The 13,017-nt window shown below is 38.4% G+C and overlaps 1 protein-coding gene across 1 annotated transcript in view; it reads right to left on the reverse strand.

The window, feature by feature from the left end:
* Window positions 1-13,017, reverse strand: part of itfg1 (integrin alpha FG-GAP repeat containing 1) — a 152,042-nt gene that overhangs the window by 36,434 nt on the left and 102,591 nt on the right. The window contains exons 13-14 of the mRNA XM_055060071.1: window positions 10,406-10,449; window positions 6,717-6,795 (exon numbers count right to left, since the gene is read on the reverse strand). Of these exons, the coding sequence (XP_054916046.1) occupies window positions 6,717-6,795; window positions 10,406-10,449 (123 nt within the window). The remainder of the gene's footprint in view (window positions 1-6,716; window positions 6,796-10,405; window positions 10,450-13,017) is intronic.

The raw sequence follows: 13,017 nt of genomic DNA on the forward strand, positions 1-13,017 counted from the left end.
TTGTAGCTTTTGCATGGTGAACGAGACATTTAAAACAATGATTAAGCATTAAGCTTCGGATGAATATTAGATCAAAAAAATTCCTCCAGACTTTCATCGTGTGAATCCTTAAATTCTGAAGCGGAAACATGTAAAGGTGCAGCTGAACATGGTAGAAATATGCACTAATATTTATAACAAAATACAGGTCTCCAGACGTTTGTTTATGCCTCCTGGTCTCTTCAGGACAAATATGCATAAAATTATACAGAGAGCTTCAACACTGCTTTCAATTTTCAGTGAATGCAGGTTTGCACGTCTAACGTGGATCAAAATTGGAGCTGCAGGTGGTGTGATGTAGAGTCCGCTGCTTGCTGTAAACAAGAGTCTCACCCCGCCTCAGTGTCTCCACGGCTCACTATGTCACATGACGGAGTCTCTCTGATTAGTTGATGCTCTGTATCCAGCTGTAAAATTTCTGATTTTCCAAATGTAGTATCTGCTGCTTAGGATGTGCTTCATATGAGTCTCCCAAAAACTCCCAAAACGAGCAGTGATAGACGCACAAAATGCATCAAAATGCGATGCGCAAGACATGTAAGCCGCATCAGGAGACTTTTCAACGTGCCCTAGACGCATCTCCACATATACTTTGCATGTAAACCAGAAGCTCTGAAACTTGAATCACGTTTGGTCTGAACACACCATTAAGCTGCCATTGTCTCCAAAATCTTTCTATATATTTGTTTGCTGCAGGTTGCCTCATCCAGCTGACAGAGTATGTACTTTTCCACCAGTGGTTTGAATCCATTTTGTTTTAAGTCTGGTTTTTATCACCCCTAAGGTAGTTCCAAAAAATAAGGAGAAGCTGCACAGGACCTAGACATGGAGACAAAGCCAAATCCATAGAGAAAATGTTTTTTAGAGGAACGAGCAACAACGTCACAGCAAGAATCCCCTGCTGGTGGTCCAGCCCAGCTAACTGACATTACCAGCAGTTTATCTGCATGTAAATCTAGTGATCTAGATAGAGGTCAGCTTGTAAAGTAGAGCGTTATGCGTCGTTGTTAGGGTTATCTATTTCTATCTAAATCAACCAGGAGGCAGAACCACGTCTGATTTTGATTACTTGAATCCACATCAGTCTCAACAAACTCAACAAGATAGAGTGCTGTTCCAGCAAATAAAAAAGGTAAATAATATTTGTAATATTAATGATAATAATAATAGGTGTAAAACCCTCCAGTTCCTAAAATATAATTAATTCCATAGCTAACTGCTACACATCCATGTGTGAACCTAAAAGAATTACCCGACTGTGTTTTTTTTCCTGCTCAGCATAATTTAGTGTTCACAGAACAAGAGTGAGCATTAAAAAGGTTCTTAATGAATACCATCAACTATTCATCTCCACAATCCCACCTGCTGGTCTTCCAGCCCCCTCCTCTCGGAGTCTCAGCAGGATTTTGTTGATAATGAGGTGTGGTGTTGTCAGAAGCACAGTCCAGACTCATCCATCCGCCCTGCTTAGTAAGAGGCACGGTACAGCAAACACATACACACTTGCTTGCACACACAAAGTCAGAAAGTCACAAAGTGCATACACCCAGATGCTAATGTCTGGGCGACAAACAGAGCACATATGGACACAGGAGGTGGTGATGCGATTTCACGCAATCGCCTGGAAGAAAGCAACTCTTTGTCATGTGTTGAGGTACTTTGTTTAAGGAAAAAACCAAAAAGTGACATTCCAGGGCAATCGGGTTTGGAGTTTTATGCTAATTTGGTAAAGTCTAAGAAAGCCCAGTTGGCTGCATTGTGTAAATGACCGTGCAGTAATCCACAGCGAGCAAGAATGTGGTGATAGTGGAAAGGAAATGTGTCCTTTCCACAGGAAGAGACCTCAAGCTTGTTTTGGAATTGATCTTTAAAAAGTGATAGCATTGTATCAGACAGCTGGGGTTCGTTCAGATGACTCACTTTTACCCAGAATTCAAGTTCAGCAGTTGCCTGCATGGAGAAAGATAACTGAAATAAGCCCTAATGCCTGGTTGACATGGCAAGATTTTAAAAATTGTCTGCCGATTTTCAAAACCTGACGATAAAATATCCTCGGTATGACAGGTCTGGTTTTACTGTGCTGTTGAGCCACCCAGCAGGAGAAACACACCATACATCAACTATATTTTCACTCACCAATATTTAGATGTCGATGGAAAATCTGAAAAGCATAAACAAGCTTGGCCAACTAAGGAGCAATAGCAATAGTTTAACAGAGAAGGCTAAACATTCTGCAACATCCACTGGAGTTTGTGCTGCACCATGGACGTTGTTCTGTCTTCTGTATATTTTGGATTCTCCTTCATGTTTCCGTCACCTTGCTTTCTGATTGGCTACACGTCGCATTCAACAGACCTCGGGTCACACCCACACGTCGCCATATCTGGCCAAGGCTATCAGACAAGTTGAATAATCCCAAACGCAACAAGAATTTCTCCGAAGATTATCTTTAGTCATCCTGATAATCGATGCTTCGTTAAGATTATCAAAAGAGAAAAATTAGAACAAAAAATAAATAAAAAATTGGCATAAAAATCTTCCTGTGAATCAGGAATAAGAAAATGACAGATCAGTGAAAGCCGCAGTGACTAGCAAATTGCCCCAACACCATCACCTCTGTTCTCCTGAAACAGTCAGCTTCACAGAGTCATTTTCCACAGGTAGCTGTGGTGCATAACCAAGGTGATGTTTTTCACCCATGGACGCCTAGAGGAGGAGATTTTTCAGGTTGGCCCACAAGAAATCGAGTCACATTTAAAGAGTTCTGCTTTACGGACAAAGAATGCACATGGCCATGGACATAATGCAGAATATTACAAGATTGCTGCTGACCTTTGCTGCAAGGATGACATTATAACTTCTGCATATCTTTAATATACCAGCATATGTGGATATGGTAATTAGCAGATTTGTGCCATCAATGCGTTTTCTGAAGTTTTGTGAGATTAAAATGACTTTATTCAGACTACCACTATCTTTTTTTTATGCTGTAACTCTTAACCGTTACCAAGAATTCCTTTCTGTTATACCAGCTATTTCTTTTCTTCTTATTGCCTTTTCCTCCAGTTGTTTTATTGTCTCTCCTTTCCTCTCTGCTCTTTTTCCCTTCAGGAGGGTGAAGGGTAAGTGAAGAACATTGGACCACACAAACTGCGTTTGGGTGCGCAGTCTGTCATTGCTCATTTCTGGCATTCTCAGTAGCTGTTTCCTGACCCACAAGCTACAGAATAAATACACTTTAAATTACTGGACACACACCCACACACACACGCAGACAGCTCCCTTGTCTCACTTTCTTTCTGTTAAATTAGGGGTCTTGGGATTTGTGCCAGCAAAGCCGTTGGCAACTCTTCTCCTCTCTTTGCGCCCTTTGTTTAGAAACTGGGGAAAATATACATATGAGTGGGTCTGATGATGGACAGCATTTAAAACAGAGAGGTGTTTAAAATTAATATGTTTCCAGCATAAACAGAAGATGTGAAAACAGAGAATCCAAGGGATACCTTTTGGTTTATACAGCAAGATTTTAAAGTTGTCATCCGATTTTCACAACTTGCCACCACACACTCTACGATAAAAAATCGTAGGAATAACCGGGTTGGTCGTACAGTGTTTGGTGTTCAGCCACAAGGCAGGAGCAACACGCCACACACTAACTGATTTCACTCACTGGCATTCAGGTGTCTCGCAAAACCTCTGAAGACCAAACGCAAATTCAGAGTAAACAAACGGTAAATTTGTTTATGTTGAAACAAATTCAGAGTAAACAATTGGATGGCCCAGTCGGCCGTCCGATTCCCAGTTGGATGGTCGACTGGGAATTGGGTTTATCACGCACACCAATCATCTCCTGATATCGAGAAAACAAACTTTGTTTTCTCGTCATCTTGAGAAAACCGTCGGGGAAAAATCAGATGTGGAAAACGTTTGCTCTTGGCTTCCATACTACTACCTGGTAATGCACTTTATTGTGCTTTCCTAAGTTTATACACACTGCCCCCTCCCACAAAAATCCTTACCCAAATCCACATGTTTATCTGTATTTCAGAAAAGATTAGGGACTACTACTTTAAACTTTAAAGTCCTAAACAGAGCGCCGGCAATTGCCCCAAATTTGTAGTGCCGTAAAAAATTCCAACAGTTTCTGAAAGGGGAGTTTGTTGGGCTTTCCAGCCAACCTCAGGTTATTATGGTCATTTCACTTGAAGGGAGTGAAATTAATCTGAGGTTGTTCTGTTAATAGACGATAAGTTGCAAAACTAACTGCTAGATATTGTTATGGATAAATGGGCAAATTTATTCACTCACACAACATTTAAAGATCTGCATGCAATTAAAATAATATCCAGGGAGAGATTTTAAATTTAGGACAGAAAGGGTTAATGCACACAATGAATTCTCCTCCTCACTATGTGCAGTAGCCCTCATCTCACTGCACAGATATTGTACTTTTTTATTTTATACTAATGGATTACAATTATCTTGATGCATTGCTGTACAAGTTCAGCTGGCACAAGTGTTCTGCAGTCAGGCTTCCTGCTGATGTGAGTGTTGTGTAAGTACTTCTTAATAAAATGATTTGTGTACTGATGCAAGTGAACGAGTGAATACATTATTGTTCTAAAAAAATAACTGAAGGAAACTGAAGAAAATCTACACAGTACCTACCATGCTCTCACTAAAACCTGGTGAACAGCCCTCACTTCAGCATGGTTAAATCTTTATGCACTAGAAAACAATTGTATACCTGCTTGGTGCTGGAAATAACTTGACTCGCATGCTCACAACCTGAACCACATCCAACACCAGGGGTTGAATTGGCATGGCGACTGCGAACGGACCAACCTCGGTAAAGCTTTTGTGACTGGATGGCAGCAAATCCCTGCAGGCGGCTTTATGAATCTTAGACTGTGGTCAGAGCTTAACGCAGTGAAAAACACTAAAGTCGTTCCCTCTGCAAATCTCCACCAAAGTTCGGCCTTTTGCAACTCCCAACTTCAGCTAGCCGTGACTTTCTGCTGCCTCCACATTCTGTGGGATGTTGAATTACTGTCCATTTTCTCTGCAGTAGGCGTGGGTGCTGGCGGTAAGAGCTCACCCTCCCCTCCCTCTTCGCTGTGGCCATCAGTGCCCAGATAACTGCATGTTACACCTTGAAGAGCAAATAAACTGTCCTGATTTAAAACCTATGAATAAATAGAAGAAAACCCCCAAAAAACAGTCGCTGTACATTTAGCGTTTGTAGAACTAAAATACCCTCTGAGGAAAGTCTGTTTTGCATCCCGACAATTACAGCCGTCTAAGGAAGAGTGAAATAATTATGATGTTGAACTGTGATCCATCTACTCATTCTTTAAATATGTATCCACCCCAGCTGCGCCAAGAGACAAATGAAACAACCAAATCTGACAGAGTGAGATTATGCAGCGCACGACTATATATATCTCTGACCCCGGGCTGTCAGTGCATCTTGTCCTCATCAGCTCTGTGTCCTTCCCACAGTCTAACAGCGAGGCTGGGTGTAGCTAATATGGCGCTCCTCAGTGTCAGTGTAATGCACTGCTGTCCTCAGCGTCGTGTCTTATCTTCTCCAACATCTGTCTCGCTCTACCTTCATATTCTTCAGTAATTTCATCTCATGTAGCTGGGATGTGCAAGAGTTTGTCATCTTCATTGGTGGAGAAAGTGTTAATCCTACAGGGGAGAAGAATCCCTGATCCTTTACAACAGCGTTTCCCAATCCTGGCCCTCCAGACACACCGTCCTACATGTTGTTTTAATGTGCCTCATTCAACTGATTGCAGTTCAACAAACGCCTGTTAATCAGTCATCAGTTGAAATCAGCTAGACTGAAACAAGGAAATACCAAAAACATGTAGGGCAGTGTGCCTTGAGGACCAGAGTTGGGAAACAATGCTTTACAACAAGAGGATCAATGTTTGTGATTAAACATCACCCATTCCAACACAAACTGAGATTCCTGTTGTGTTAGGTAAATAACAAACCCTGACACACAGAACGTTATGTGAACTTATATCAGCATACAAGCAATTCCTTTGGGGCTGCAAGTGATGAATTTGAACAATTTTTTGCAGGAACAGACTGAGCATACAACAAGCAACAGCCCTAATTTAAAACACTTCTTGTTTCAAATACAAGAAAATAATCCAAAATTTCAACCTCGTCCTTCTTGATCAGTAAGTTGGTCTGACCCATGTTGTCTTCACTGCAAAAACACAAAATCTCACCAAGTAATTTTGGTGTAGTTTCTAGTGCAAATATATTAGTACTACGAAAATAAGACAAAACTAACTTACAAGTAACTTTTTAGCAAGATATAGAAACTTGTTTTAAGTAAATAATTTCTTAGTACTGATGAAAAAGTACTTGTTCTAATGTTAGATAATTTAACTTGTAACATGGAAAAAATGTCTAGTTATAAGTTAAATAATTGGCCAGGGATTAAGTACTTTATTAAGATATTTGTACTCAAAATAAAACCAAAATCACTTGGTAAGATTTTGTTTTTGCAGTGAGATCAGTCTGATATAAAAAAAGCTGAGGCAGTACCTTTTTCAGGAAAATACTTGCCAACGTTCCATCACTGAGGAGATCCGATTAAAACGAGGAGTGAGAGCTGCTATTAAAAAACTGACTGAAAACAGAAAAGTTCTCACCTGAGGCATTTTTCAAGTAGCCATTAGAGTCCACTGTGGTGTACATGACATAAGGGCCTGGCTGATTCACACCAAATGGCTGTTAAAATAAACACACAGAGACACAGAATTTAAAAAAAAAGAAGAAAAAAAAAAGCTGAACATTTCTGACAATTTACATAATCTTCTCACCATCACAAGTGCAAAAACAAAAGGCCAGACTTAGCTGGCTTGAACCTGCCGGACTATAAACAGCTGTGACATTTGTGTGTCTGTGGATGGTGAGCTCTCATCTCATCTCCTCATTATGAAAGGATGACGAGGAATGAGGAGACCCGTCGAGTCGTCCTTTGCTTTACATCGACTAATCATGAGCCCGTCACACACGCAGACAAACAGCGGGAAAGACTCGGCTCTTTATGCGGCGATACGGCGGCGCTTTGGTTGAGAGAGGAATAGGAATGAGGTAAAAAAAAAAAAAAAAAAAAAACAGACCAGGGGAAAAGAGAGTGAGATGAGAAAAGCGTTGAGTAGAAGACTAACGGGCTGAACGCATGAAGGGGGACGAGAGGTGTGACTATGAAGAAGAGGGGTAGGAGAGTGGAAGAGAAAGACGCGAGCGGGACTGATGGATTGGAGAGGATAGGAGTTAAAGCAGCCGCGAGCTCCACTCGTCTACCGCATTCATCATATTTTTCACTTAGACAAGCAGGCGGAAGAGTCGACAGACAGAGGAGCAAAACAACCGGCAGCCTCTTGTTGATGTCAAAGATAATGTGTTTTGCAAAGGACTTCTCCACCAGTGAAAGGTTTTGGGAGAGGTGGAATGGTGCAGGATGCTTTTTTCCCCCTTTTTTACCTGTTTATTTCTCCTGCTTGTCCACCTACATGTGATAATTGGCCATTAGTGCTTTCACAACAAATACAATGTGTCTCACAGCAAAGCATTCAGCGCTTTTCATCGAAAACTGCACACAGAACGATAATGATCCTTATTGCTAAATATTGTGCCAAGTGAGCTCAAAATAAGAGCGTCTTCAACGAGGGCAATCTGAGCAATAGTTATTTTATCATTATACCATGTAATTTAGCAGTAAAAGTAATTATTTAAGGTTGGAAAGTGAATAGAAAGTTAAGAAATAAACGTTAAGGAACTCAGGGTGTTGATTTCTATGAGATATTAACAACAGGTTTCAACCAACACATTATCTTCATTAGCATTTGATCGCTTTTTAATGGTATCTACACTTTCAAGATTGTTTTTTTTTTTGTTGGTCAAATTGAAACAATCATGAATAATTGATTATCGCAAAGATGTCAATTTTAACTTACAGACTCAAAAAAGGCCATTTGCTGAAACAACAACACACACTGAGCAGTCTAAGTCAAAACTGTACAAAAATATAAACGTTTTGCATTTTAGATAAAAGAAACAAAACATCTTTCAAACTAAATTTTTGGCAAAAAAAAAAAAACAAAGTCTTTTGTTTAAAAGTAAAATTTATTTATTTAAATGCATCTTTTAATGTATTTCTTATTTATAAAACAAGCAAATGATTAATCGATTAATCGCCAGAACAATTGATAGATTACTCAATTACTAAGATGACACTGGTAAACAGTCACAAAATCATTTGTGGTTTTCAACTGTTTTAGAGTCATGTTGATATGCTGAATCCAAAAATCACATTGGTTTTTGCTCCATCAGGTCAACTTTCTGAACTACGGAGCAACATGAGCTTCAAAATGCATGATTTGTTCTCACATCTGGATCAGTTTGCTGATAATCTGATCAATCAGTGATGAGCAGGAGGAGAGACTCCATCAGGACAGAAAAGAGACGGAGAATTTTAAACAATGAAGACGTAATGCTCAATTTACATATTACTATCAGTGTTTATTTTGAACTTACAGAAATCAAAGTTTGTAGCATTTAATTAATGCACTAATGAGCTGATAATGAGACAAAAAAAGAATAAAAATTTGACCTGACTGAGAAAAATGGATGTCACGTTTGGATTCAGCCGTGCAAAATAGTCCAAATTCAATTGAAAAAACACAGAGAACTTCCAAAAAATATATTTTTTGTATCCCAGTGTAATCAATGTTAAGATGATTTTGGCCTCTGGTACCTTAACCACTACACAAGAGGATGAGACGGGGTAGTAGGAACATGTGGAATTTATGAGAAAATCCACTCCACTGTACGCCCCAGTTGAGATCACAACTGTCAAAATATCCCAGACTAATAACAAACAAATCCCAAAATACATTTTAAAATGTCAAGATCTTTTTTGAAAAAGGAGGAAAGACTCCTGCTGTTTGTCCAATAAAATCCAACAGCATTGTTTTGTTACAAACAGACCTGCTGATGTAAAGATGAAGGTGTTTGGATGCTGGTTTGCAGAGGTGTGTTTAGAAATCACTGTGGTTTACAGTTTGCAACCACAGCTCTCCATCACAGTGAAATGGGATAAAAAACAAAAAAAACAATAAAAAAAAAAACAACAAAAAACCCCTCTTATCTTACTCTCTTATTTTTTTGTCTTCTGCTTCAGTTCTTCTGAAGCTTTTAAAAACAGAAAAGACATTTTAAAATTTTTGTTTCAGGAACCTTTTCTTAATTTTGTCTAAAACTTATTTTAAGAAACTTGAAACTTTCTTAACATAACAGGAGATTTTCCTCATCTTAAAACGTTGCAAAAAAAAAAAAAAAATCAGTCTTGCTGTTTTGATCCTCCCTCCTTCAGCAGAATGATTCAGTCTGAGCTTGTTGATGGAATTCCTCTCTGCTTCACTCTGCAGGGCTAATATATCGACATGCTGTCAATATGTCAGTGGCTCTTTCAAAACAAACAAAAAAAAGCTATTTTCTGCTACTGCATCCCTGACACCATGTCGCCATATTGAAGAGAAAACAAACAGTGGGTAATTATGTGGAGCTTTTAAAAGAAGTAAGGCTTGCTGATCAAGGTTGCTGCTCACATTCTTCTCCTTTAGCTTCCCTGTTGCTAGCCAACGGCTTAGTGATTGTTTAGAAAGGTTTATGTAAATGCAGCATTAATGACAAAAGGAAAATCACTATTTTTTTGATTTTATGTAAATGGTATGACTTGGGATTCCTTTTATCATAATAAAATCAAAATAGATATACTGACAGTTTGGTTTTACTCAATATTGAAACATTTTAGTGACTGAATGTTCAAATTATTTCTATACTTGCAAAAGCACAAAACCTTACTAAGTATTTGTACAAGCTTCTAGTGCAAATATCTTAGTTTTACTTAAAAGAAAATAAAAATAACTTCCAGGAAGCTTTTCAGCAACATATAATGGCTTGTTTTAAGTCAATAATTTCTTAACATTAATTAAAAATAACTAGTTCCATTGGCAGATTATTTAACTTACAACAAAACTTTCCCCCCCACATTATAAATGAAATAATCTGCCTGTGAAACTAGAACTTTTTCATTAATGTAAAGGAATTATAAGTTAAAATAAGCTAATACATTTCACTGAAAAGTCACTTATGAGTACATTTGGTCTTATTTTAAGTACACTGAGATACTTGTTTCAAAAACAAGACCAAAAATACTTGGTAAGGTTTTGTGTTTTTGCACTTCGCACTAAGGATTTCGAAAATTCTTAAAAATCAATGTGATCCAGGCACACAGGAGCTTTTTATGTCAGAAAAGTAAAAGGTTTCTCACCTTGACATCTTCAGGACAGGCGTTAGAGCAGAGGCCGCTGAGCACTGTGGGAGAAAGAGACCCGTTAGAATCAGCATCAGAATCTCTGCTTTCTAGAATATCACAGTGAGAAGGACTCGCTTACAAGGCAACACTAAGTGGGTTCAAAATGGCTGACAGAAGGAGGAAAAGCAAAATATGTATAAATTCTGACCGGGGCTTAAATGATTCTCATATTTTCATGATATCAAACACAATTTATTAATCACACAAATGAAAAGTAGATTTCAAGGTAGGAAAAAAAAGCAGGGCTAGAAATAAGCTTCCTCTGATGCTTATTTAAACACATAAAAAAAATAATAATGTGGAAACTATTGACATGAATGTGTGCCGAGAGAGCGTTTTACTTATTTGTGCATACAAGCAGAGCAAGGACAAAAATCGACTGAATTGTAAATCAGTCATTAGTTGAGTCTTTATTAGCATACTAATGGGGTCCTGAGTCTGCGGTTGCCTTAATTTGGCTGATGGAATCAAACTAAAAACATAATCGTGTTTTCTTGGGCTGGACGTAGCGGTGTGTTCCACGGCACAGCGCTAAACTGTGCCAAAACCGTGTGAACGAGAAATGACGAAAATGAATCACAGTGAACGACAAGCAAATGTCGGAGGGTTAATATTTGTCAAATTATTGGGTAATTAACACTGCTCCAAGTGTCGCACATCAAGGTAAAAAAAGACCAGGAGTGGAGGTAATTTTTTTTTAAATGCCCCCTTGAGCTGCACAGCTTTAAATTAGAAGTTGTCATTGGATTATCAATGTCTTAATATACTAATTGGAAGGGATGCAGTACTTGGTAGGATATTAGTTTTTAAGCGACGTGGAATAACACTCTGCTTGCAAATAATATTGTCTGAACTCTCATGGCCCTGGATGCGTGAAAATGCCACAGTTGTGTTATGACTGATTAAGCCCCATGGAAATAAAGATAACACACTTATGATGGAGAACAAGAGCAAAACTAGCGGTGTTCCCATTACAAATGTGTAAAACTTGCAATGGAAAACTAACGCCCATCATGATTGTGACGTAAAAGAACAAAGAGATGCCTAAAATAATTTGACAGTATCGGGATCATTTGTTTTCATCCCCCGTCACGCTGATGCCACTAAATGCGGTGTGATCAACTGTCGTAAAAGGGCAGTAGTATGTAAAAGCAAATCATAGCTAATGCTGAAAAAACACAATTTTACCATTGAATTTTTCCATTAAACAAGAAGCACAATGAAAATCACATGTGAATTAGTTTGTTCACGAGATAAATCATCAAAAAACAAGCCGCACCATCATCCTCCTGCTACTTCCTGTTTTCTTCTTTCTTGTTTACACCAGTGGCAGCATCCAGTTGCTGATCACATACGTGACTTGTGTGATACAAAAAAGTGTTTCCATTGCAGTTTTATAGGAAAAGCCACTTTTGATATAAGGCCAAAATAACCCACCTCATCCAAGCTCTAAGACATTTTATTAAAATTTCATTTTACCTTTTGAAATTGCCGTTTCCATTAAACAAAGTTTATTTTCAAAATGTCAAATTGCGAAATTACATGGTCAACGTAAAATACTCGAGGCAACAGTGCAGTTGATAAGGGAACAACATTATAGCATGATTTGATTTTATAATACTGCCCCTTTAAGACAGCTGATCACACCGCATTTAGTGGCATCAGCGTGACAGGGATGAAAACAAATACTGTCAAATTATTTACCTCTGTCCTTTTATGTCACAATTATGATGGGCGTAAGTCTTCTATCACAACTACTTTGTGTTGGTTTATTACACAAACTTCTAATAAAAAGACGTGGGTATAAGAGGCCGTCTTGCAACATCTTGTGCAAAATTTCAAGGGGTATGAATACTTTTGCTAAAGAATAAGAATTCTCCCTCTTCCCCCATCAATTCCAGCATCAATTAAAATGCCATGCCAGACTTTAGGCTGTTCTGGACATCTGGAGTATGAAAACAATGTCTATGTTATATATAGAGAAGCTTCAATACATCTCCGCTGCAGCTCGTTAAAATCCAATGACAATCAGGACAATGCAGTGCCGCTCCAAGCTTAATTTGCTGTAAGCCGCCGTAATAAAACTTTGCCACAAACAGAGTTTCTCATCCAGTAACCATGGAGACATCTCCTTTAAGCTTTTACCCAAAAGTCGTGGTGCACTATTTTCAACCGAGATGTGCACTTAAAAATGAAAACACTAAAATTCTTAGATTCTATGAATGGCTGTAAAACCACCTTTGTTTTTTCGTAAAGTGGTTATTAACATAAAAGTCTAATTGTTTTAGCCTAGAAAGGTTGGACTTTCTACAGAAATGATAAAAGCCAACATTTTCTTACAATTTGAGCTTTGTAGTTCATAATGCAACAAACGCCACTATATTTTGCCTCTGAAATAGGCAAATATTTTCTCTTCAATGTGTGTACCAGCCATACAATGAAGATTTATTACCTGCATATCATGCGGCAAACAAATGGTCACAGAACTGCAAGGAGACACTACCATACTCAAATGGCAATTTCTGTCAAAAAGCAGAAGGATCAGAAAAAACCCCAAAACAAACACA

Source organism: Poeciliopsis prolifica, unplaced genomic scaffold (assembly GCF_027474105.1).
Source record: "Poeciliopsis prolifica strain line A6 unplaced genomic scaffold, Auburn_PproV2 SCAFFOLD057, whole genome shotgun sequence".
NCBI classification, from domain to species: Eukaryota; Metazoa; Chordata; class Actinopteri; order Cyprinodontiformes; family Poeciliidae; genus Poeciliopsis; species Poeciliopsis prolifica.